We start from the raw sequence: 27652 nt of genomic DNA, 5'->3' as shown, positions 1-27652 counted from the left end.
AGCAGCGAGAGGGAATCTAGTCTGTTTCCTTTTGCTTGCTTTGACCACACTAAGTTATTTTTCTTTCATTTTTATGAAGCACCAAACAGAGAATTTCCACAGGGATTTTCCAGCTAATCAACTTCGGCTGGAACAGCCCTGGAAACCCCAGAAAAACAGTGTGAATGCCGTTTGTGCATTTATCCCAGGACTTTCATGGTTCTTCTGCCAGTTATGGTGCAGGAGCGGGAGAACCCTGGCAGAAATTTACCCCCGAAATCTGTTTAATTGTGATCACTGAGGCTACAAATACAGAATACATAGGAACTGGAGTAGGCCATTCAGCCCCTCGAGCCTGTTCCGCCATCCAATTAGATCGTGGCTGATCTGTATCTTAACTCCATCTGTCCACCTTGGTTCCATAACCCTTCATAAAAATGTTTTGCTCCTGTTTCTTTCACAGTGCTCTGCAGATTGTAGTAATGGAACCCAAATCCGCAGTGTGGTCTGCCTGAAAAAGACTGATGACAAACTTATGGTGATAGACACACTTGAATGTTCCCACCTGGAGAGACCAGCATCAGAACAAAGCTGTCACCTGAGGAAATGTGACGTCAAATGGTACACAACAGACTGGAGTGCAGTAAGTATCACAGCCAAATAATTATCAGTGGGGAGTGCAGTAAATAAATATTGTACCAGAGTGATATGCGCTAAATATTCCAGTTAAAGACCTGTACCAGTGCAGAGTGTAATATGTACCACAGCTAAAGAACTCTGTCTGTGAAGAATACAGTAACTCCACAGCTAAAACCTGTACCAGAGCGGAGTGCAGTAAGTATCACAGCTAAAAACGTTATACCAGGAGCAGTAAGTGTCCTGGAAGAACTGTGACATACGGAATGGATTCCTTATAGAGGACACCCTACAGTAGAACGTGAAGGATCAAACCTTCCTCGAAAACAGTGGACGACCATCAACCGCCTCAGAACCAGTCATGGTTGATTCTGCCACCTTCTCCATAGGTGGAAGAGTAAAGCATCCCCATCATGTAACTGTGGAGCTCCTAATCAGACCCTGGAGCACATCATCGAGCATTGCCCTCAGAGGAAATTCACATGTAGCCTACAAGATATTCACGTTATTACACCAGAAGCTTTGGCCTGGATATCTGACTTGGATTTTGACATTTGATTTGCTTTGCTACCACCATTCGAAAGAAGAAGAAGAAGACGAAGTGTCTGGTTACCACTTACTGATAGAAATGGTGCACTGCTTTCCTTTGATGGCAACCTCCGTAACCAGCCCGTTTTACAGTCAGCTGGAACTAGTGTCAAAGGAGATGGTTTTAACACTCAAGCCTCTTAAGGCTGGTGTCTTAAGGTAACTTAAGTCAAAATATAACTATGCTTCTCTGCAAACCATTGTATTAAAAGGATGTATCATGATTGAATTGTCATGCTATACCTTCAAAATATGAATAAAAAGAAAATCTCATCACATTTTGAAATATTATAAAATACAATGTGCTGTGCCAGTTACTCAGAACCTGATTGTGCAAAGAAAATTGCTAAGTATCCTTATCAGACGATGAATCATATCTGTAATTGTAATTTGCCCATCACTCATTTCCATCTTACTCCAGCCAGGCTTTTTATTTTTCAGTGCTCTAAATCCTGTGAAGGTGGTTATCGTGTTCGAGAGGTCCGATGCCTTGCCGATGACATGACACAAAGCAGCAGTTGTGATTCCTTCCTAATGCCAGTTGATAAAGAAGTCTGCAACACCGACCCATGCATACCGGAGATAGGTACAGTATAAATGCACCAATTACATGTGTGTACAGCAAATGTCCCCAACCTTTCCGAAACTAGTTCATCTGTTGTTTACTGTATGTGTAGCATTGCTTTGTTTAAATACAGTTTTTTAAACTTTTTTGTGTGAGTTTTGTGCTCCTCAAGATTGTTGAAGTGGAATAAGGAATCGTCTCTATTTCAGTGCTGGCACTCCTAGGTCAGGAAGAGCAGTTAAATGCAGAGAAAGAAGCTCCCTCTACTCTGCTTCAACAACTTAGCCCAGCCCCTTTCTTAGAAGAGCACAATTTACTGCACCAGTGTTATATTCCACTTCCTACATCAATCATCCTGTGATCGTGCTGACTGAATTGCCATGTAGTATTAAATGATGAGCATTTGTATTCTGTGGGCCTGAATAGGAAGCAGCTTGCAACTGGCCCAAACACATTGCAGCTAACAGATGGAGGGGTGATACAAATTCATTTAGTCACTGTGTAAAATGGCGGTGCCACTATAGTAAAGCGGCATTAAACATTTTTCAGATTCTAATAACACAGTTGGCCATTGACGATTCTATCCGATGTTCTAATGATTTAACTTACTCTTTTGAGCATTGATCCTGCATTCGGTGAGTTTGCTTTATCTCCCTATTTCTTTACCACAGTCACAGGAACTCATGACTTAATTCTGTACCCTTCTTGGTGGTCAGATACACAGCAGTGAAAACTGCGTGACCAATCCAAAAGCACCTGTAATAATTCTGCTGAATCACCAAGTATACCCTGAATAGGCCCCCATAAATAATGCTCAGAGTGTATCATCAGCTGTGGACTAACAAATTTGATTTCTCATGGAGGAAGTAAATCCCTGCAGATCATTGTGAGCAATGTGAGGGATCAGAGAAATGGCTATAATTGGGAATGACCACCCAGTATACAATGGGATCTGGTAGACATGGGAGATAAGCCTGGAGGAGATAAATATGATATCTGCTACCTAACACACTCGGAAGGATGTGCAATTCGAAGGAAGTGTTAAGGTGAACAGTAAGGGTCACTGTCAATCACTTAACACTACTATGGGCCCAAGTTTCGGCCTCAGTTGCTCCTGATTTTTTGGAGCAACTGGTGTAGAACGGAGTATCTTAGAAATTCAAATTCTCGGCATTTAGTTTGCTCCAGTTCTAGTCAGTTAGAACAGTTTCACTTTGGAACAGAATTTTTTTTTCAAAAGGGGGCGTGTCCGGCCACTTACGCCTGTTTTCAAAGTTTCGGCAGTGAAAACTTACTCCAAACTAACTTAGAATGGAGTAAGTGAAGATTTTTGTACGTTCGAAAAAACCTTGTCTACACTTTAGAAAATCAGGCATAGATTACAAATTAGGGTAGGGAATGGGGGGGGGCTAGGGTTTAAAGGGAAGTTTACAAACATTAAACCCTTCAGTTTTACAAATAAAGAGCCATCATCAATAATAAATGATAAATACATCAATAAATCAACCAATAAATCAATCAAAAAAAATTAATAAAAAATAAAAAAAAAAATTTAAAATCAATAAATAAAACATTTTCTACTTACCGACTGCAGCACCGGAAGTCCTCCAACAGCGTGCTGGGATGGCCCCCCCAGTGTGTCTCTGTCAGTGTCTCTATCTCCCTGTCTGTCTGTGTGTGTGTGTCTCTCACTCTCTGTCTGTCAGTGTCTGTGTTTCTGACAGCGAGGGGAGGGGGAGGGGTGGGGGGGAGGGGGAGAAGGGGGGTATGGGGAGGGGGGAGGGGGAGAAGGGAAGGGGGAGAAGGGGGGGCAGGGGGAGGGGGAGAAGGGTGGGGTGGGGAGGGGGGAGGGGGAGAAGGGGGGAGGTGGAGGGGAAGAAGGGTGGGGGGGAGAAGGGTGGGGGGGAGGAGGGGGAGAAGGGTGGGGGGAGAGGGGGGGAAGGGTGGGGGGAGAGGGGGAGAAGGGGAGACGAGGGGAGAAGGGGGGATGTAGGGAGGGAAGGAGAGAGGATGTAGGGAGGGAAGGAGAGAGGGAGGGAGGGAAGGAGAGAGGATGTAGGGAGGGAAGGAGAGAGGAGGGAGGGAAGGAGAGAGGGAGGGAGGGAAGGAGAGAGGAGGGAGGGAGGGAGGGAGGGAGGGAAGGAGCGAGGAGGGATGGAAGGAGAGAGGGAGGGAGGGAAGGAGTGAGGAGGGAGGGAAGGAGAGAGGGAGGGAGAGAGGGAAGGAGAGAGGGAGGGAGGGAAGGAGAGAGGGAGGGAGGGACGGAGGGAAGGAGAGAGGAGGGAGGGAAGGAGAGAGGAGGGAGGGAGGGAAGGAGCGAGGAGGGAGGGAGGGAGGGAAGGAGAGAGGAGGGAGGGAGGGAAGGAGAGAGGAGGGAGGGAGGGAAGGAGAGAGGAGGGAGGGAAGGAGGGAGGGAAGGAGAGAGGAGGGAGGGAGGGAGGGAAGGAGAGGGGGTGGGGGGGAGGGAGAGAAGGAGGCTGAACAGCTGGGCCGAAGACCTCGGGCTGGATTTACAGGTAGGTGGCGTCGGGTCTCGGGGGGGGTCGCGGAGGTCCGGGGAGGGGGGGGGGGAAGAAAGAGTCGCGGAGGTCCGGGGTGGGGGGGGGGAGCGGAGGTCGGGTCGCCGGGGGAGGGGGGGAGCGGGGGTCGGGGTCGGGTGGGAGGAGCCATATTCACGCAGCCCCAGTGAGGCCATTCGGCCAGGGCTAGGGGCTGCATGCTTCGGGCCCCTCCCACAGTTTTGGGCGCCTGGAGCTACTGCACATGCACTTCCACTGTAGCGCGCATGTGCAGAGGTCCCGGCACTGTTTTCAGCGCAGGGACCTGGCTCCGCGCCCTACAGCTCGTGCTGTGCTGCGCCCAGCTGCAGAAGACCTGCAGGGAGCCGGAGAATAGGTAAGTTTTTTTTAGGCGCACTTTCTGGCGCGAAAAACGGGCGTCCAGGTCCGGGCTGCGCCGCTTTAGGCACGGCCCGAAACTTGGGCCCTATTTATGGGCAGCACGGTCAGTTATCTTAACATTGGTAGAAATGCCTATTCAAAGAGTTTGACCTGTTTACCTAAATAGCGTCAGGAGAGTATTAATGTGAAGAATATATCGCTGGAAGAGATGCACAAAAGAGAGGCAGTGAAGATATTTCAGAAAAAATACAACAAAAAATTGCCATTTTCTTCACTGTATTGCTCAATGGTGTCAGGCTACAAAACTTAACTGAGAATAGTTTGTTCACTGACTATCCTGTGCTAGCGTGTGGCTAGTGGAGCCATGCAGTGGAGCTATGAACCCCTTCTCCACTATAAAAATGCCATCATTGATAACATAGGCCAAGCAGTTGTTTAGGACTTGGCGAGATTGTGGAGACAACGGGGTAGAATTTGACATTTTTTGATGGTGGAAAACGGGCAGTAGTGGATCAGGAAAAGTCAGGACTGCAAGACCATAATTTTCACCTCAGCACTCACATCACTCCCATCACTTGAGCCAGATATCGGGCAAAGAAAGATACTTTAGAAGGTAAACTTGAGGAGGAAACACAGGGTGGTTTACTGATCACGTTGAGGAGAGATACTTGCAGCGATAAAGAATGGCTTTCGATGTACAGTATGGCAAAGACCCCACAGGGACATCAGTCGAGCAGAGGATCATTCATGATCCTGAATCGGTGAGCAACTCACTTGCCTCATGGTAAAGTTGTAGAGCTGGATTTTCACTATGTTGCAGGCTCTGTTCGCGCCCCAGAGGGGCGGTAATGGAGGCGGCAATGGTTTCCGGGTGGCCAGCCAGCTCCCAGCGCCCTGTCAGGAAATTAGTTGCCGGTTTTGCGGGGGCGCAGAGCAGCACCGCCCGGGAGCGTTGAGCCGGTGTGCAATGCCACCGGTTTCGACTGCGCTTTGAAATTTGTTGTCCGCTGGCCCCATAGCACCCCCTAGCGTGTCGTGGTGGGACCGTCTGGAAAACCAGGCGGGCAGAGCTGTCCCACGGTGGTGAATAATGGAGTTGGTGAATGAGATCAGTTTGATTGTGTTGTTTAGTTTTATGTTTGTGATGTAGCTTATTGTGGCATGTTTTAGGTATTGCGAACGTTTGTTGTGTTTTTAGGTGCGGTTTTTTTTGCCACAGAATCGTCTCTTAGGGTACTCCGAGGCTAGTTCTTTAGCAACGGATTTTCAGTTGCTCAGCTGGCCTTGCGCCCTAAGAGAGGAACACCTCCCTTAGTGCTCCGCCCCACACTCAGGGCCCAGCTTATGAATTTTGCTGACTGAGACGCAAACTGCTCCCGGGCGCAAACTTTACCGCCCCGCCACCATTACCGCCCCGAAATGAGCAGAACTGCAAATTCCGCCCTGTCGTTTCTACCATCAAGTTGGCCAATGCTTGCAGATTTGCATTGAGCATCAGTGGCCTCAGTAGGAGAGGTCTCAGGCATGCAGTTGGCAAGGTCTCTGAGGAACACTGCCATTGAAAATATTGAGGCATTGAGGTTAACATCCAGGATATGACAAAGGCTGGCTTTTTCAAGTATTTGAAAACATGCAGGACAGGTGGTTGCTGTCAAGATTTGGCTTGGAACACAGCGAGTATGTAAAAGTGCAGGGACAGGCTCTCACATCACCAGCCTCTTAGCAGCACAGGAAAATGCCCAAACCACGTAGGGCCTTACAGCCAGAATAGAAAAGGCTATCCCTGGCACACTGACAGGACTGTCTGGATCTGTAACAGATATAGATAATTAGCCAGTGCAAAAACAGGCAGAACCCTAGGTAGAGCACTCAGAAATCCTTCACTTTTACTGTCTCAATAGGACATGAAAGAGCACAGTGCACTCGTACAAGTAGCACAATGGGTTAGTTAGCACGTTTGTTAAACATTTTGCATGCATGCACTCTAAAGCACTGTAAGGATTGCTGTCACTTTTGTTTAAAATCACAATAGGTTCAAAATCTGGATCGGCATCTGGGGGCTAGAATTTGGGGCAGATCCCAATTCTGCAGGATCTCCACCCTGTTTTAACATCTGTCCTAAATTCCGGTGGTCAGGAGCAAGCAAATCGTTAGCCAACATTCCTCAGATCAAAGGGATGTTTGTGACATTATCTCAGGAATTACACCCCCATTAAGCTCAATGGAAATCTCCCCAGCTGAGAGCTAGCGTGAGTTCGATTGAGAGCTTTATTAAGACTTCAAGGCTGCCTAAGACAAAACCGTCAATAAAAAGAGCCTTCTTGCTTCCTTATGAGCAGAAGGACAAGTAAGAAGGCTCTCCCTTTGGCCTTTCCTGGACCTCACGTCTGTCCTTGGAACAACATGAGTCATTTCATTTCACCTCCCCTCACCCCCCACCCTCAGATTGAGACAGGTTTCTTTGGATCACACTTACAGGCATAGGCTGTCCCCAATCATGTTAATCAGCTCAGGTTTATTTGCAGACAAAATTATCGGTTCAGAATCTCTTGGCATAAATAAGGTGTAAGAGTGGCCATTTTCTTTGTAATTAAGTTCACGTATAACTGATTTGGCACTAGTCTTGCACTGAAGCACCGGTACGCGTCAATTTCCTTGATGGTTTCCTCGACGGTTTCTCGTGGAGTTTCTCGCTCCTTGGACAAGAGAAAGGATGGGGCCCTAAATTCCCTCGGAGGTTGGCCCAATCTCCGGCCGTAACTTCAGCAGGAGATCGGCGGAACCAATCCGAACGCGAGAAACACCATAAACGGTGATTTTCAGCCACTTACACCCATTTCTCTGGAGAGTCCTCTGATCTCCTGCCCAGGTTACTGCGGTAGACCGGGAGAGCCCCCGTGGAAATTCAGAGCTTCGGTGAATGGAGAGTGTTACGCTCATAATAAAGTGATACAACTGAGTACTGTATGCAATGAGTAAGTGTGGCCTTAGCTCCATTAATTAAACTCCAGAGTGATGGTACAGCATGGGAGGTCTACTTATATACAGTGCTCCCAAGAGATGCTGGGATCCCTTGGGACTCCAACAGGTCGGCCCTCTGGTGGTGGTATGAAACAAGTTGTCAAGGGTTACATACATAACAGAAATCACAGATGAGTCCTTTATCAAAAGGGTGTCTTTTCTTTGATACAGAAGGAGAACTGCTGAGGATGGTCTATACCTTCCAGCACTTGCCTTGCTCAGACCGCCGTGGTGGCGGTGTGGCTCTCATCAGCAAATCACACCTTGGTTTGTCCCTTTTCTCCTCCGGCACTTTCTCCTCCTTTGAGCGTCTCACCTTATTCCATCCCTCTCACCTCTCATTTTAAATTTTCGTTCTCTACCATCCACCTAAGTACCATAAAAATGTTATCACTGATATAACCTCACTACTTTCCGCTCTCTGCCTCTGCACTGAACGACTTCTCATCCTCGGTGATTTCAACCTCCACCTCATGCTCTCTCTCCTCTGAGTTCTTTAGCCTCCGATCCTCCCTTAATCTCTCCCTCCATGTAAACTTCCCCAACCCGTATTTACGGCCCAGTCTCAAACTTGCCATCTCTCGTGGTCTCGCTACTCCCATCATGCCAATCACAGGTAAGGCCATCTCTGACCACTTCCTCATATCGCTCTCCGCCCACATCCCCCTTCCACACCACCACCACACCCTCCCCCCAAGCGCCCCCCCACCTCCCACAAACCCTACCTCTTGTGTCCGCCCCTGGAAACTACTCTCTCCCAACTCTCGTACAACTGCACTTATGAACTCCCAACTGGCCAGCCTTTCATGACATTTCTGCAGCCACCGATCTGCTCAACCACACCCTCACCATCACCTTTGATGCCCTAGTCCCTGTTAAAACAATTACCCTCTCTCACCCTGGCCGTTCCCCCTGGTATAGTTGATCTTCGCTCCCTTAAGTCCAACTGGTTTAGCCATTCACCGCCAGATCTGGCCGGTACACATAAACCATCATCGGGTACTGCTCTCGTCTGCCAAAATCGCTCACTATTCCAGAATCATTCTGGAATGTAAAGATAAACCCCAGCTTCTAATTTCCACTGCTAACCATCTTTTTAAACCCCTCTCCCCAGTCCCCACCCTCACCTCCGACAGTAAGTGTGAGGAGCTCATGGATATCTTTGTGTCTAAGATTGAGACCATCCATTTGGTCGCCTCTGCCTCTTCCCTTCCTCCCCCGAGCCCACCAGGCCAAACTTCCTCAAAGGGAGCTTCCTGCCCTCGCCCTGACCTCACATCTTTCTCCAGTTTCTCTCTGCTCTCCCCTCATGACCTCTCTGAGCTCATCCTGTCCATCAGATCCACTTTGTGCTCCCTTAAACCTATTCCCATCAAACTGCTGACCACCCAGCTTCCTTTTCTGGCTCCCATTGTTAATGGTTCTGTCTCCTCGGGTACTATCCCCCTCTCCCCCCAAATCTGCCGTTATCAGCCCTCTCCTCAAAATAAATACTCTACACCCTTCCGTCCTTGCAAATTACCCCATCTCCAACCTCCCCTTCCTCTCCAAAGCCTTTGAATAAACATGTTGGAATGAAAATGCTGGAATCAATTATTAAAAATGTAATAGCAGCGCATCTGGAAAGCAATGACAAGATCGGTCCAAGTCAGCAAGGATTTATGAAAGGGAAATCATGATTGACAAATCTTCTAGAGTTTTTTGAGGATATAACTAGTAGAGTGGATAAGGGAGAACCAGTGGATGTGGTGTATTTGGACTTTCAAAGGGCTTTTGGTAAGGTCCCACACAAGAGATTAGTGTTCAAAATTAAGGCACATGGTATTGGGGGTATGTATTAACGTGGATAGAGAACTGGTTGGCAGACAGGAAGCAAAAAATAGGAATAAACAGGTTCTTTTCAGATTGGCAGGCAGTGACTAGTGGGGTGCCGCAGGGTTCAGTGCTAGGACCTCAGCTATTTACAATATACATTAATGATTTAGACGAAGGAATTGAAGGTAATATCTCCAAGTTTGTAGATGACACTAAGCTGGGTGGCAGTGTTAGCTGCAAGGAGGATGCGAAGAGGCTGCAGGGGGACTTGGACAGGTTAGGTGAGTGGGCAAATGCATGGCAGATGCAGTATAATGTGCATAAATGTGACATTATCCACTTTGGTGGCAAAAACAGGAAGGCAGATTATTATCTGAATGATGACAGATTAGTAAAAGGGGAGGTGCAACGAGACCTGGGTGTCATGATATATCAGTCATTGAAGGTAGGCATGCAGGTACAGCAGGCAGTAAAGAAAGCAAATGGCACGTGGCCTTCATAGCGAGGGGATTTGAGTATAGGAGCAGGGAAGTTTTACTGCAGTTGTACAGGGCCTTGGTGAGACCACACCTTGAGCATTGTGGGCAGTTTTGGTCTCCTAATCTGAGGAAGGACATTCTTGCTATTGAGGGAGTGCAGCGAAGGTTCAGCAGACTGATTCCTGGGATGGCAGGATTGACATATGAGGAAAGACTGGATCGGTTAGGCTTATACTCACTGGAATTTAGAAGAATGAGAGGGGATCTCATGGAAACTTATAAAATTCTGACGGGACTGGACAGGTTAGATGCAGGTAGAATGTCCCCGATGTTGGGGAAGTCCAGAACCAGGGGTCACAGTCTAAAGATAAGGGGTAAGCCATTTAGGACCGAGATGAGGAGAAACTTCTTCACCCAGAGAGTGGTGAACCTGTGGAATTCTCTACCACAGAAAGTTGTTGAGTCCAGTTTGTTGGACATATTCAAAAGGGAGTTAGATGTGGCCTTACGGCTAAAGGGATCGGGGGTATGGAGAGAAGGCAGGGGTGGGGTACTGAGGTTGCATGATCAGCCATGATCATATTGAATGGCGGTGCAGGCTTGAAGGGCCGAATGGCCTGCTCCTGCACCTATTTTCTATGTTTCTATGTTTCGATGTTATTGCCTCCCAAATCTGTGCCCATCTTTCCCTCAATTCCATGTTTGAATCCCTGCGATGTGGTTTCCGCACCTGCCACAGTACCAAAACGGCTCTCATCAAAGTCACAAATGACATCCTTTGTGACTGTGACAAAGGGAAACTATCCCTCTTCATGCTTCTTGACTTGTCTGCAGCCTTTGACACAGTTGACCACTCTATCCTTCTCCAACGCCTCTCCACCGTCGTCCTGCTGGGTGGGACTGCACTCGCCTGGATCCATTCTTATCTATCTAATCGTAACCAGAGAATCACCTGCAACAGCTTCTCTTCCTGCCCCTGCATCATTACCTCTGGTGTCCTCCAAGGATCTATCCTTTACCCCCTCCTGTTTCTCATATACATGTTGCCCCTTGGCAACATTATCCAAAGACAAAGTGTCATTTTCCTCATGTAAGCTGATGACACCCAGCTCTACCTTACTACTACTTCCCTGGACCCTTCCACGGTCCCTGAATTGTCAGACTGCTTGTCCGACATCCAGTTCTGGATGAGCAGAAATTTTCTCCAATTAAACATAAGAACATAAGAAATAAGAGCAGGAGTAGGCCATTCGGCCCCTCGAGCTTGCTCCGCCTTTCAATAAGATCATGGCTGATCTTATCATGGACTCAGCTCCACTTCCCTGCCCGTTCCCCATAACCCTTTATTCCCTTATCACTCAAACATCTGTCTATCTCTGCCTTAAATATATTCAATGACCCCGCCTCCACAGCTCTCTGGGGCAGAGAATTCCATAGATTTACAACCTTCTGAGAGAAGAAATTCCTCCTCATCTCAGTTTTAAATGAGCGGCCCCTTATTCTGAGACTATGTGCCCCAGTTTTAGTTTCCCCTACGAGTGGAAATATCCTCTCTGCATCCACCTTGTTGAGACCCCTCATTATCTTATATGTTTCAATAAGATCACCTCTCATTCTTCTGAACTCCAATGAGTATAGGCCCAACCTACTCAACCTATCTTCATAAGTCAACCCCCTCATCTCCGGAATCAACCTAGTGAACCTTCTCTGAACAGCCTCCAATGCAAGTATATCCTTCCTTAAATACAGAGACTAAATCTGCATGCAGTACTCTAGGTGTGGCCTCACCAATACCCCGTACAGTTGTAGCAGGACTGCTCTGCTTTTATACTCTATCCCCCTTGCAATAAAGGCCAACATTCCATTTGCCTTCCTGATTACTTGTTGTAACTGCATACTAACTTTTTGTGTTTCATGCACAAGGACCCCCGGACCCTCTGTACTGCAGCACTTCGCAATTTTTCTCCATTTAAATTATAATTTGCTTTTCTGCTTTTTCTGCCAAAGTGGATATCCTCACATTTCCCCACATTATACTCCATTTGCCAAATTTTTGCCCACTCACTTAGCCTGTCTATATCCATTTGCAGATTGTTTGTGTCCTCCTCACAATTTGCTTTCCCACCCATCTTTGTATCATTACAAACTTGGCTACTTTACACTCGGTCCTTTCATCCAAGTCATTAATATAGATTGTAAATAGTTGAGGCCCAGCACTGATCCCTGCAGCATCCCACTAGTTACTGTTTGCCAACCAGAAAATACCCCATTTATCCCGACTCTCTGTTTTCTATTCGTTAGCCAATCCGCTATCCATGCTAATATATTACCCTTAACTCCATGAACTTTTATCTTGTGCAGTAACCTTTTATGTGGCAGCTTATCGAATGCCTTCTGGAAATCTAAATACACCTCATCCGCTGGTTCCCCCTTATTCACCCTGCTCGTTACATTCACAAAGAACTCCAGCAAATTTGTCAAACATGATTTCCCTTTTTTAAAACCATGCTGACTCTGCTTGATTGAATTATGCTTTTCCAACTATCCCACTACTGCTTCCTTAATAATGGACTCCAGCATTTTCCTAGTGACAGAAGTTAGGCTAACTGGTCTATAGTTTCCTGCTTTCTGTCTGCCTCCTTTTTTAAATAGGGGCGTTACATTTGTGGTTTTCCAATCCGCTGGGATCTCCCCAGAATCCCGGGAATTGTGGTAGATTACAACCAATGCATCCACTATCTCTTCAGCCACTTCTTTTAAGACCCTAGGATGAATATTGGGAAGACCGAAGCCATTGTTTTCGGTCCCCGCCACAAACTCCGTTTCCTCGCCACTGACTCCACCCCTCTGCTCAACGTCGTCTGAGGTTGAACCAGACTGTTCGCAACCTTGGGTGTCATATTTGACCCTGAAATGAGCTTTTGACCACATATCCGCATCTTAACTAAGACCGCTTATTTCCACCTCTGTAACATCGCCCGTCTCCGCACTTACCTCAGCTCATGCGCTGTTGAAGCCCTCATCCATGCCTTTGTTACCTCTATACTTTACTATTCCAAGCACTCCTGGTTGGCCGCCCACATTCTACCCTACCTAAACTAGAGGTGATCCAAAAGTTGACAGCCCATGTCCTAACTCGCACCAAGTCCCGCTCACCCACCACCCCTGTGCTCGCTGACCTACATTGGTTCCCGGTTAAGCAACACCTCAATTTCAAAATTCTCATCATTGCTTTGAAATCCCTCATTGTCTCGCCCCTCCCTATCTCTGTAATCTCCTTCGGCCCCGCAACCCCCAGAGATGTCTGCGCTCCTCTAATTCTGCCCTCTTGTGCATCCCTGATTATAATCGCTCAACCATTGGTGGCCGAGCCCTCTGTTGCCTAGGCCCTAACCTCTGGAACTCCCTGCCTAAACCTCTCCACATCTCTACCTCTCTTCCTTCAAGACACTCCTTAAAACCTACCTCTTTGACCAAGCCTTTGGTCAACTGCCCTAATTTCTCCATATGTGGGTTGGTGTCAAATTTTTATTTTGTCTCATAATGCTCCTGTGAAACACCTTGGGACGTTTCACTATGTTAAAGGCGCTATGTAAATACCAGTTGTTGTTGGATGATCAGTTTTATTCAGCCATTAAGACAACAATGGTGTCTTCTCTGCGATAGTGATGCCAATTCTAAACCCCACTTTTCAATGTATTTCTTATTAATTTAGCAAGCAGTAAGCTTAAGGATTTTTGGATCCCTCTCCTGTTATCACTTTTGGGGAGAATTGGCATTTTGGAAATTAACATTTGGCCAAGTTACCTCACTTATTTCTGGTGCTCACTGTCCATACACTCAAATCTACCTTTGTGAGCATTGAGTACGAGAGGAAGCTTGCAGTGAACATTAAAATGGACTGCAAAAGCTTCTATAGATATGTAAAGAGAAAAAGGTTAGTAAAGACGAACGTAGGTCCCCTGCAGTCAGAATCAGGGGAAGTCATAACTGGGAACAAAGAAATGGCGGACCAATTGAACAAGTACTTTGGTTCGGTATTCACTAAGGAGGACACAAACAACCTTCTGGATATAAAAGGGGTCAGAGGGTCTAGTAAGAAGGAGGAACTGAGGGAAATCCTTATTAGTCAGAAAATTGTGTTGGGGAATTTGATGGGATTGAAGGCCGATAAATCCCCAGGGCCTGATGGTCTGCATCCCAAAGTACTTAAGGAGGTGGCCTTGGAAATAGCAGATGCATTGACAGTCATTTTCCAACATTCCATAGACTCTGGATCAGTTCCTATGGAGTAGAGGGTAGCCAATGTAACCCCACTTTTTAAAAAAGGAGGGAGAGAGAAAACAGGGAATTATAGACCGGTCAGCCTGACATCGGTAGTGGGTAAAATGATGGAATCAATTATTAAGGATGTCATAGCAGCGCATTTGGAAAGAGGTGACATGATAGGTCCAAGTCAGCATGGATTTTTGAAAGGGAAATCATGCTTGACAAGTCTTCTGGAATTTTTTGAGGATGTTTCAGTAGAGTGGACAAGGGAGAACCAGTTGATGTGGTGTATTTGGACTTTCAGAAGGCTTTCGACAAGGTCCCACACAAGAGATTAATGTGCAAAGTTAAAGCACATGGGATTGGGGGTAGTGTGCTGATGTGGATTGAGAACTGGTTGGCAGACAGGAAGCAAAGAGTAGGAGTAAATGGGTACTTTTCAGAATGGCAGGCAGTGACTAGTGGGGTACCGCAAGGTTCTGTGCTGGGGCCCCAGCTGTTTACATTGTACATTAATGATTTAGCCGAGGGGATTAAATGTAGTATCTCCAAATTTGCGGATGACACTAAGTTGGATGGCAGTGTGAGCCGCGAGGAGGATGCTATGAGGCTGTAGAGTGACTTGAATAGGTTAGGTGAGTGGGCAAATGCATGGCAGATGAAGTATAATGTGGATAAATGTGAGGTTATCCACTTTGGTGGTAAAAACAGAGAGACAGACTATTATCTGAATGGTGACAGATTAGGAAAAGGGGAGGTGCAACGAGACCTGGGTGTCATGGTACATCAGTCATTGAAGGTTGGCATGCAGATACAGCAGGTGGTTAAGAAAGCAAATGGCATGTTGGCCTTCATAGCGAGGGGATTTGAGTACAGGGGCAGGGAGGTGTTACTACAGTTGTACAGGGCCTTGGTGAGGCCACACCTGGAGTATTGTGTACATTTTTGGTCTCCTAACTTGAGGAAAGACATTCTTGCTATTGAGGGGGTGCAGCGAAGGTTCACCAGAATGATTCCCAGGATGGCGGGACTGACGTATCAAGAAAGACTGGATCAACTGGGCTTGTATTCACTGGAGTTCAGAAGAATGAGAGGGGATCTCATAGAAACATTTAAAATTCTGACGGGTTTAGACAGGCTAGATGCAGGAAAATGTTCCCAATGTTGGGGAAGTCCAGAACCAGGGGTCACAGTCTAAGGATAAGGGGTAAGCCATTTAGGACCGAGATGAGGAGAAACTTCTTCACCCAGAGAGTGGTGAACCTGTGGAATTCTGTACCACAGAAAGTTGTTGAGGCCAATTCACTAAATATATTCAAAAAGGAGTTAGATGTAGTCCTTACTACTAGGGGGATCAAGGGGTATGGCGAGAAAGCAGGAATAGGGTACTGAAGTTGCATGTTCAGCCATGAACTCATTGAATGGCAGTGCAGGCTCGAAGGTCCAAATGGCCTACTCCTGCACCTATTTTCTATGTTTCTATGATCAGTTTTGACCTTAGAATGGCAGGCACCCTGTAATTCAATTTAAGTCGCCGCAGTGAAAGGTTAAGCCGGAGGAGCAGACCTCCCTCCTTGCTTATTCTACCACTGGACTCTGCGACCTGACTCTGTGGGGGAGAAATTCGATTGGCTAGCGACACCCGCCCGCGAGCCATGCTGTCAGTTCCTACCGCGACCTTCGGTGGAGGTCCTCCGGCGACGCTGACAGTTAACGCTGCACACTCTAGCGCCGCCCACTCAGTGACATCACCGAATGTGCAACACCCTCATAGCGCCGCGGTGGCGAACTTGACTGCTTTCGCCTGCCGTAGCGCCTGGCCTCTACCTCCGACAGGGAAAGCAGGCGTCACGGAGAAGTTGCCGGGGTGATATGTTTTAGGGGGAGCAGGTGGGCAGTTGAAATGACATTTTTTACTATTAATGCATCTCTCCTACTGTTGTTTAGCTGCCTTGGCTTTTCTTTTTCGGGTGGGCCAGCTGACCTCCCCTTTAGACGCTGGGATGCCGGTTTCCTAGCAGCAGAACCTCAACAGCGTTTCTGCGATAGCGCCCCAGGAATCAGGGTTAGCGCCCTAAGGAGGGTGTGGAATGCTGCCCTTAGCGCTCCACTCCCCTCTTGGGGCGCTAAAAGTCAATATCCCGGTTGGAGGCCCAGCGCTGAAGTTAGCGACCAGGCGGTGTCACTGCCTCAAACCAGACGATAATCAATTTTTAGCCCCATGTTCTTTGGCTTCCTTGATGCATTCCTTAATGGGGATGGAGAAAATGTTGTTTCTGGTCATTCTCATCTTTCATTTACCAAGTTGCACTGTTCCAGCATCTGTGAGATCACGCTCAGTTGTGGTGGCAGACAACCAAGTATGCTTCAATGTCTGTCATCATTTGCACTTTCGATGGGGCCATTCCATCTGCTCCTCGATATGGAGCGATCCTGAAATAAAGTTAAGACTCTGTAATCCATATCCCATTAGTCCAAACATCTGGGGATCTGAAAGACTTCTCTGCATTACTAATATGAACCATTATTTTTATATGGTTAATCCTTGCTTCTGGAATGGAGTTGTCGGAAATGATAACCAAACATCAGGGTTCTGTTGTTTTTTTCCTCTTTTAATATGTAAAACTATCAACATTTTTCATCTGGCTGGTTTCAATCATTCTGATGAATGCTAGCATCTAATAGTTACTTAACAGTTGGCATAGAAATGGCTTCACAAAAATCACCATGGTCAGAACAAGCCACGTTTTGGTACTCGATCGGCTTGTTCTGATGCCTGCACAGCCTCTGAATCTCCAATATGCCACTCAGTCTCCTCTGTTACATGTGATTCTATCTGATATTCGTCACCATGCACAGTGGTCACAGCCACTTTAAACAGCCCGGCAGAGCTTCAGGGAGGAAAGATAGGAACTTATCAAAATGCCCAATTTTTCAAAAGAAAAAGCAAAAGTATTAAAAGTATAAAGTATAAACTGGATTTCAAGAAGGACGACTAGGCCTCTATTTTCTCCACGATTGTGCGCCATTTTCTTTGGTGTGCGCCGTATTTTGGCGTGAAATCCTCCATTTCCAACTTTCGCCAACGTTTCTATGCCGGCGCCGACCATGTGCACCAGTTTAACATTTTTTGGCACAGACACGAGTGAAAACAGAATCGGGTGCCATTTTGCGCAGTTAAGCGATTTTGGCCATCCACGATTTTTTTCAGCTTAGCGCACAAAAGCCCCGAAAAAAAACCCTTCTGTAAACTTAAGGAAATCTGGTGCAGCGCACAAAAGGGCATTGGGGCCAGACAAAAGAAGACAAAATAAAGTACAAATGCATGAATTTCTTTTGACAGGGTACTCTGAAAATAACTCGGAAAGTAATTTCCGACTTTTTGGAGCGAGACAATGTAAAAAAACACATGTATCATTTATTCAGATGGAACTGAAATAACTTTGTTGGGTTCTTTTTCACTCAAATCGCGACTGTCCACCCCAACACAATCGTTGCTGATCGGGCTCCAGGCACGGGTCGGGGGAGTGCTGGCCAGGCAGGACTGCGGGCTCGGCCGGACACAAGCACCAGAGCCCGGGCTGCTTTTGAAGCCGCGCGTCGAGTTGTTGTGCTTGTGTCCGTCCGAGCTTGCGATCCTGCCTGGCCGGCACTCCTTCGGCCCGTGCCTCGAGCTCGGTCAGCATCCAAACGGGACGTTTTATGCACAGGCACAGCAGCAAGCTAGAAATGACCATTTGTCACAGGTGACCCAAGAGAATCATTGTACAAACAAACAAACAAATGCATGCGTAGATCAGGGTGTGGTCCGATCTAGGGTGTCACCCAGCCTTGTGGAGCAAATCGAAGAGGAAAGGTGTTAGTGATTTAAGTATTTATCTGCATAATAACAATAATAATGGGTGCAATTATTAGCATGCCTGATGTAATTAGGGCGTTGGCCATACATGGCATGCACCATGTAATTCAACACCAATATCGGGGAGACCAACTGATGGGGAGGAGGCCTTACCTTCTGTGAGTCTATAGGGAGAGGCACTCATACCTGCAACTGAGTGAGGCAGACTGCGTTCGTAGGCTCCGATTCAGAAAGGAGGTTATCACTGAGATCTGCCAACTAATCAGGGCAGACATACGGCCAAGAAGTGGAAGGAGGACTGCCCTACCAGTGGAAGTAAAGGTAACAGCGGCACTTGCCTTCTATGCTACGGGATCATTTCAAGCTTCAACTGGGGACATATATTCGATCTCGCAGCACACCACCCATTGCTGCATTCAACAGGTGACTGCTGCTCTGTATGACCAGTTGATCACTTTCCCTATGACCACGCAGACAATGAGAGACAGGGCAGTGGGGTTCTCCAGAATTGCTGGCTTCCCCAGGGTACAGGGTGCCATTGACTGTACCCACATTGCCTTGACAGCACCCTTGGAAGATTACAAAGTATATCGCAACAGGAAAGAGTTCCACTCCCTAAATGTGCAGCTGGTGTGCGACGCTCTGCAGCGGATCATGGCAGTGGATGCCAAATATCTCGGTAGCATCCATGATGCTTTCATCCTACGTGAGAGCATTATATCTGCGATGTTTCAGGAGCTGCCAGAAGGGCAGAGCTGGTTGCTCGGGGACAAAGGTTACGGGCTCGCCACCTGGCTTATGACCCCCACACTGAGGCAGAGCGTCAGTACAATATGTCCCACATAACGACACGGGGCATCATAGAGAGGACAATTGACAATTTAAAGCAGCGTTTCCGATGCCTGGACCACTCTGGAGGCTACCTACAATACTCCTCTCACTACGTCCATCAGTTCACTGTCGTATGCTGCAGGCTGCACAACTTGGCCATCATGAGGGGACAGGTACTGGACATTGATGATCCTCCTGAGGGGAGAAGGAGGGATGATTCGGAGGAGGCTGATGATGAGGAGAAGGAGGAAGAGGAGGACCAGCAGCAGGAGGAGGAACCACCTCAAGCCGCAGGACGACGGCAGGGGAAAGTGGAGCGACCAAGGGCATCTATAGCCATTGCCAGAGACTTGCGTCTGTGGCATATCAGTCAACGTTTTTCTGCCTAAAGGCTAAACGACGGCACGTTTGATTAGAGTGTCGCACCATGTTGACTGTTTACACCCGTTTGCACTTCTAATAATGTTGTGTTGGTTTATGTTGGTCTACTATATACTGTTGGCTAAATTCACAAAATAATGTACTGATTCTGGTTAAATTAGAATAGGTTTATTAAATATTTGTACATTTGTACTTAACTTTAATAAAATGTTTTGTATCAAACTTTTAACTTTTCAATTAAGAAATATTAAACTTTAAAATTTTCACTTAACATGTATCAAACTTTAAACTTCTCGTAAACTTTAACATTTTCAATTAACAAAACTTTATTGTATCAAACTTTTCTAGTAACAAAACAAGTGACAGCAAGATACAAATATCTCTCCTCCCTTATTCAATGACCACTAGCACGTAGTGCCTCTCTTGCCCGCCCTGATGCCGCTACCCTTAGCCCGGTCTGTTGGCGCAGCAGACTTCCTCAGCTCCCCGGTGAGCCCAAGGTTATATTTTTTTGGTTTTCGTTGGTGAAGTTGGATAGGGGCAGACCTGGTTCGTCTTCATCTTTTTCAAGCTGTGGATCACCCTGTGGCACAGTCCCTGAGGTTGGTCTGGGGATGATTTGAGTGGCAGTAGTTGATGCCGCCAATTGGTGTCGTTGAATGACAACCTGGGCGTGTTCCCTTATTGCAGCAGATACCTGCAAATTTCCCTCACATATGTCAGACAATTTCCCCATCAGCTGCCCCGACAGTGCATCAAGTGCATCCACCATTCCCTCCCTAATCTGCCCCGCCAGTGGTGATCCTATTCCTCCAGACAGTGTTGCTACTTCTCCTGACAGCCCCGTAATTTCTACCCTCACCTCACCCATGGTGTCCAGGAGCGACCTGGTTAGCTGCATACTCTCCCCACTCATCCCGATGAGCTGTACCATGTCTACCTGCACTTGTGGTTCAGCGATCCTTTCCACCCTCCTTCGCTGTCTCCCACCTGTGCCTTGCTCCTCAACCCTATTGGGCATCCCTCTCACAGGTGTGCATTGCTGGACCATGCTGGGACCTGCATCCTGATCCATGGACTCCACCAGCTGCAGGTCCAATATGATCATCTGATCAGTGGGGGAGATCTTCATACTGGCCTTCATCCAGATCGTCCTGCTCAAAATCAGGAAACAATTCTGGACTCTCTTCTGGATGTTCTTTGGGTGCTACTTCTGCTGCTACTTCTGCTTGTCCTTCTGCTTCTCCTTCTGGATCACCTCCTGCCTGACGCGCAGCTGCTGTAAAACATAACAGAGCAGAGGTGCTTGTTTAGCAGCAGGGGAGGGGGCAGAGGGGGCAGGGAGACATAGGTACAGGGCTCACACAGCGCAGGGGCAGGGTCTTTTCAAAGACATTGCATAAACCGAAGCTTAGCTGATCGAAAACATCCATTAAAGCCTAGCTAGCCCACGCAGTATTTAGCCAACCCACAGGGCGAATTTCAGAGATTACCCCGTCTCTTTGACCTGGGCCCAGTGTCCACATTGGTGGTGGAACTTCTCCAGAGTGCTTTAATCAGATCAGAGATCCTCTGTTCCAGCTGGCTCAATTGCAGCTTACTTGGTGGACCTCCACCAGTACAATTCCTGTGGTTCCTGATCTTTGCATTTTTCAACTGCATAGATGAAAATAGAACTTTTTAAGAGAGGGTCCTTTTGTGTGGTGGCCACACACACACACGCACATTTACAAATGTAATTGCAGTGCATACTTACTTTAGCTAATTGTCCTAGGTCCTGCCACTTTTTCAGCTGCCCGCCAATTCTCCGGGTGATTGTACTCTACAGCAACATCATCCCAACGTTGAGCCATTGTAGCAGGTTTTACTTTGTTTCGCTTTTCCCCCTGAGTTGCCTGCAGATCCCGTTTCCTCTCAATGATATCCACCAGAGATACCACCTCATGTGGGAGAAATCGAACGGCCCTCCCTCCTCCTCCTCCTTCGAATTCCTATTCCACTTCCCTCTTTTGTTTTGCAGGAGGTTTTAATGGTCAAAATTGCAGGAAGATCAAGCCAGCATGAACCGATCACAGAAGGAAAAACACAAAGGAAGTTCATTTTTCTGCGCATGCCCAGGGAGCTTTGAGCGCAGACTTGAAGCTCTGCCTCTGTCAGACAACTTTGGCGAGCGCAGCGCCAAATTCAAATATTTGTTTGGTGAAAGTCCTGATTTTTTTTCTCTGGCGCGAACGAACACAAAAGAATCATACGTTAACATGCGCGGGCGCCAAAAATGCAGCAAGTGGAAAATAGGGGCCGTAGTAAGTTATTATCTGCAGAGACCCTTTTGCCTCCTTCTAATTCTGAATATAAGCTGTTTTTATGACTCTACTTGCTTTTGCTTACTAAGGAACTGCATTAATGGTTGGCTGATTTTGCTAAAGACATTTCAGCTGTGGTTTGAGAGGTTCAATGCCAGGCCATTTCCAGAATGTCACATGTAATCAGCTGTATAAATGCCAATTAGTACTCATCATCATCATCATAGGCAGTCCCTCGAAGTCGAGGAAGACTTGCTTCCACTCTAAAAGTGAGTTCTTACGTGACTGTACAGTCCAATATAGGAATTACATTATCTGTCACAGTTGGGACAGACAGTGGTTGGAGGAAAGGGTGGGTGGGGAGTCTGGTTTGCTGCATGCTCCTTCCGCTGCCTGCGCTTGTTTTCTGCATGCTCTCGGCAACGAGACTCGAGGTGTTCAGCGCCCTCCCAGATGCTCTTCCTCCACTTAGGGCGGTCTTTGGCCAGGGACTCTCAGGTGTCGATGGGGATGTTTCACTTTATCAAGGATGCTTTGAGGGTGTCCTTGTAACGTTTCCGCTGCCCACCTGGGGCTCGCATGCCGTGTAGGAGTTCCAAGTAGAGCGCTTGCTTTAGGAATCTTGTGTCAGGCATGCGAACAATGTGGCCTGCCCAGCGGAGCTGGCCAAGTGTGGTCAGTGCTTTGATGCTGAGAATGTTGGCCTGATCAAGGACACTAACGTTGGTGCGCCTATCCTCCCAGGGGATTTGCAGGATCTTGCGGAGACATCGTTGGTGCTATTTCTCCAGCGATTTGAGGTATCTACTGTATATGGTCCATGTCTCTGAGCCATACAGGAGGGCGGGTATCACTACAGCCCTGTAGACAATGAGCTTGGTGCCAGATTTGAGGGCCTGATCTTCGAACACTCTCTTCCTCAGGCAGCCGAAGGCTGCACTGGCACACTGGAGGCGGTGTTGAACCTCGTTGTCGATGTCTGCCCTTGCTGATAATAGGCTCCCGAGGTATGGAAAGTGGTCCACGTTGTCCAAGACAGCGCCGTGGATCTTGATGACTGGGGGGGGGGGGGGCAGTGCTGTGAGGTAGGGTCAGGTTGGTGAAGGATCTTTGTCTTACGGATGTTTAGTGTAAGGCCTATGCTCTCGTACGCCTCAGTGAAGATGTTGACTATGACTTGAAGTTCAGTCTCTGAACTCCAATTAGTACTTACACTGCCACACTGCGCTTTCTTTGCACTACTTCCCAAAAGTATGCGACGAGCATAATGGTGAGGCGAGCAGACATTTTATCGGCATGTCCATAGATCTGAGGGTAGGGAGTTTTATAAATATGCAACTTCTAACCCTTGCAAAGTACATACCGATCATATCAGAAATTGTATGGAGGCATGAACCTGTTGCTCTGCTGCAGTGTGGTGTTAATAACTAGGGTATCAACTCCCAGCAGCCACTCTTTCAGTCTACCGGTTCCTTCAAATAATGGTGGTATCTTCTAATTTGACAAGATGAAAGCATCATGGCTGCTGCTATTGTATCTTGCAGTCACCTGTATCATTCTGTTGTGGTGGTCCAGGATCACCTGGATGTTCATTGAAACATAGAAATTTTCAGCGCGGAAGGAGACCATTTCAGCCCATCGTGTCCGCGCCGGCCCACCAAGAGCTATCCAGCCTAATCCCACTTTCCAGCTCTTGGTCCGTAGTCCTGTAGGTTACGGCACTTCAAGTACATATCCAAGTACTTTTTAAATGTGGTGAGGGTTTCTGCCTCCACCACCCTTTCAGGCAGTGAGTTCCAGACCCCCACCACTCTCTGTGTGTAGAAATTTCCCCTCTAAGCCTCCTACCAATTTCTTTAAATCTATGCCCCCCTGGTTGTTGACCCCTCTGCTAAGAGAAATAGGTCCATCCTATCCACTCTGTTTAGGCTCCTCATAATTTTATACACCTCAGTAAGGTCTCCCCTCAGCCTGCTCTGTTCCTTTGCTGTCAGTCGCTATGTGTACCATCAATAAGCCCCGCACTTTGGGAACCCAACCACTGAGAAAAAGTGCTGTGCCCTCTCACGTTGTTGTTTCCTTTCCATTCAGAAAGTGACCCTGGTGTAGCCCATGTAGTTGTGCCTAGGTTGGGTACTGCAATTTCTGGACCACCTGCAAGTGCAGTTGAACCTAACACTGAGGCCCACCTTGCCTGATTGGTGGGCCTTGCTGTGCAGGGGGCATTATTCAAGCACAACATCATGGACTCAGCCTCTTACGGCATGAATCTCATACTTCCTTGTTGGGAAGCTTCATTACCTTGATCACTAAATTATAAACTTGCCACAATTCATTTGGCAGATTTAGCTGCTGACAGCTGGCTTTTATAGTTTAACAATTTACTAGTTTTCATTAATTTTAGCTTTCCACCAGTGACATTCTGTGGAATTAAAATTTCTGGCAGTGAGGACTTTTAGTGATATTCAGATGCCGTTTCAATAGAAACATAGAAAATAGGAGCAGTGATGGCCATTCTGTCCATCGAGTCTGCAACACCATTCAATATGATCATGGCTGATCCTCTATCTCAACACCATATTCCCGCTTTTTCCCCATACCCTTGATGCCTTTTGTTTCTAGAAATCTATCTATCTCCCTCTTAAATATATTCAGTGACTTGGCCTCCACAGCCTTCTGTGGTAGAGAATTCCACAGGTTCACCACCCTCTGAGTGAATAAATTTCTCCTCATCTCGGTCCTAAATTTCTTACCCTGTATCCTGAGACTGTGACCCCTTGTTCTAGACTTCCCAGCCAGGGGAAACATCCTCCCCGCATCCAGACTATCCAACCCAGTCAGAATTTTATACGTTTCAATGAGATTCCCTCTCATTCTTCTGAACTCTAGTGAATACTGGCCTAGTCGACCCAATCTCGCCTCATACGACAGTCCGGAATCAGTCTGGTGAACCTTCGCTGCACTTCGGAAATAGAAGCAGGAACAGCCCCTCGAGCCTGCGCCATCATTCAATAAGATCCTGCCTGATCCCCATATCCCAAAAATCTATCTATTTCAGCCTTGAATATACTCAACAACTCAGCATCCACAGCCCTCTGAGCAGAATATTCCAAAGATTCACAACCCTCTGAGTGAAGAAATTTCTCCTCATCTCAGTCCTAAATGGCCAACCCCTTATCCGGAGATGATACCTCGTAGTTCTAGACTCTCCAACCAGGGGAAACAGCCTCTCAGCATCTATCCTGTCAAGCTCTCTCAGAATCTTACATGTTTCAATGAGATCACCTCTCATTCTTCTAAACTCCAGACAGTATAGGCACCTTCTACTCAATTCTCCTCATAGGACAACCCCCTCATTCCAGGAATCAATCTAGCGATTTTTGTTGTGCACCCTCTAAGGCAAGTATATCTTTTTTTAGGTACGGAGACCAAAACTGTTCACAGTGCTCCAGGTGTGGTCTCACCAAAGCCCTGTACAATTGCACCAAGACTTCCCTAGTCTTGTACTCCAACCCCCTTACAATAAAGGCCAACATGCTATTGACCTTCCTAATTGCTTGCTGTACCTGCATGCTAGCTTTCTGTGCTTCGTGTACAAGGGCTCCCAAATCCCTCCGATCACCAACATTTAATAGTTAATTTAATTCTGTTTTTCTATTCTTCCGACCAAAGTGAATGACCACACATTTCCCCACATTATACTCCACCTGCCACGTTCTTGCCCACTCACTTAACCTGTCTAATCCCTTTGCAGACTCTTTGGGGCCAAAATTGCCCACTGCCAGAAATGCGGCGCACCTACCCAGTTTCAGCTGTTTTTACCGGCACGGTGGATGTGGTGGCCTCTTGAGCGAAAGTCTGCTCTTTGGCTTTTTTTTCCAGCAGCCCGAAAGTCGGTCATAATGGGGGCGGAAGTGCGACGGTGAGCGGAAGTTCACACGTTAGAGGGGCGAAAGTTAGTGGCCGGGAGGAGTGTCCTCCTCTGTCACACATCAGCGCAGCGCTGATGATGTCATCACGCTGGCGTGTCACCGCGTCTCTCCCCTTCATTTAAAAGGGAGAGCCGCTGCCATTCTTTAAGTTAGGACCACTGGGCCACCAGGGAGGGTTTCCCTGAGGGGGTGCCAGGCTGCCTGTTGGCAGACCGGCCAAACCCGGGGGGCATAATTGTCGGCCAGACCTCGCAGTCGTCCGACAAAAGAATTAAGATGGCGGCCGCAGCAGTAGGTCATCCCCTTTAATAGCAGCCGCACCGCCATTTTGCAAGCACTCCAAACACAGTGCACCGACAGAAAAAGCTGTGGGTGGCACCGAGCAGCGGGAGGAAGATTTCCTGGGCGGAATTTCACGTTCGGGGGGCACATCGGCGGTGCGCGCTCTGATGACGCACTTCGGATGGATCGGCAGCAACGGAGCGGTAGTGGGGCGAGCGGGTCACCGCAGGAGCAGAATTTTCAAAATGGTGGCCACTGCATGAAAAGTCAGCGGCCATTCCACTCTGGCCGCCGATTTCTAGCGGTAACAGGCCTTACGGGAAGGAGCAATTGTGGCCCCTTTGTGTCCTCCTCACGGCTTACTTTCCCACCTGTGAAGCACCTTGGGACGTTTTACTATCTTAAAAGTGCTCTATAAATGCAAGTTGTTATTGCTGTAAGGGAGCTCACCAGCATCTCGCATTTGTTTTAAACCGGCTGTGAACATAATATTACACATTATTCCCCAGCTCGGCAACCAGTGACATTTTAGGGTTTTAGAACTAATTCCGTCTTCTGTTTGTTTTCACAGATGAAAGTTGCAGGGACATGTACTTCAACTGTAATGTTGTGGTACAAGCCAGACTCTGTGTCTATACATACTACAAAACGGCGTGCTGCGCGTCATGTGCCAAGGCCAGAAGAAGAGCTGCCCAGCTCAGAAGACGATAACTGCTTCCCTTCAATGGCTAGACCTCCTCACAGATTGTGACTCAGTAATATTACCAGAGGAGAACTTGCAGATTCTACTGTTTTGACAACATCATATTTGACAAAGACAAAGGGTCAAATTTAGTATGTACGTGGCTAGTTTATAAAGAGGAAATGTTATGTATAGTATTAATATAATCTTATACTATTATCATGCTGGTCTTTGGTCAAAGTACTGAATTTCTAGTTAATTTACAGTATTTGAATTTCAGATATATGAAATGCATTCTACCAATGAATGAAACGTATTCAGTAGTAGGTTTCGGGATCTCTCTTTGCTGCAGCAAAACCTCAGAAGGCTGGTTAGAAAAAGCATGCATTGACTTTCACTGAACTTTTCCTATTCCTTGACAAACTTGCCCTCTTAATATGGTGTTCAATTCAAGGTTCATCTGTGGATTTTTTTTAAACTGAAAAACAAGTTGTTGACATCACGGTAATGCAGCATCCTACATCTATCCGTTGTAGAACTATCGCACTAAGGCAACTCCTCCAATTCTATTTAATTATATAGCTGGGCCTGCTTTCCTCCCAGGAGACCCCCCCCCCCCTTCTTGATGCATACATTCCATCCACCAGCTTTATATTCGTCTGTTTGTCAACATTTTGCGACTTAAAGCTGTCGATTATGAACCTATCAGATCAGTTCGAACGCACAACTGGAGATTGTCAGGATCAAATGGATCTCCAATTGTGCGTTCGACCTGATGGTTATTAGAATCATTCCTCCCAGTATTGATTAAAATGAGCAGATGGCTTCTGAGAGTTGCAGTTACAGGTGCTCCACTGCATTTGTGGAATTTCCAGTGTTTGAAAGTAAAGGATGGGGTTGAAGTGGCAATGAGTTTTACTTCATTTAAATAAATTACACTGAGAATGTGATATGTAGGATAAGTCAGGGTTGAGAAAATACCATTTGTCCCATCCTGCTAGTCGTCTATCAAAAACTATCCCTCTGGTCCAGTAACCCCCCCCCCCCACTCAAAAGTCCATCTTTCTCAAACCTTAACTCCTCCCATCAAACTGCCATCCTTATGGCACATTCCAGCATTGAAGCTCGTC

General features: G+C 47.1%; 1 protein-coding gene across 1 annotated transcript in view; it reads left to right on the top strand.

The window, feature by feature from the left end:
• Window positions 1–26710, top strand: part of LOC139231646 (thrombospondin type-1 domain-containing protein 4-like) — a 672439-nt gene extending 645729 nt beyond the window's left edge. The window contains exons 15-17 of the mRNA XM_070862523.1: window positions 443–622; window positions 1645–1789; window positions 26412–26710. Of these exons, the coding sequence (XP_070718624.1) occupies window positions 443–622; window positions 1645–1789; window positions 26412–26551 (465 nt within the window). The 3' untranslated portion in view covers window positions 26552–26710. The remainder of the gene's footprint in view (window positions 1–442; window positions 623–1644; window positions 1790–26411) is intronic.
• The last annotated feature ends 942 nt before the right edge of the window (window positions 26711–27652 follow it).

This window comes from Pristiophorus japonicus, chromosome 2 (genome assembly GCF_044704955.1).
Source record: "Pristiophorus japonicus isolate sPriJap1 chromosome 2, sPriJap1.hap1, whole genome shotgun sequence".
NCBI classification, from domain to species: Eukaryota; Metazoa; Chordata; class Chondrichthyes; family Pristiophoridae; genus Pristiophorus; species Pristiophorus japonicus.
Note: the sequence above shows the minus strand (reverse complement) of the source record. Positions and strands in the feature narration are given on the sequence as shown.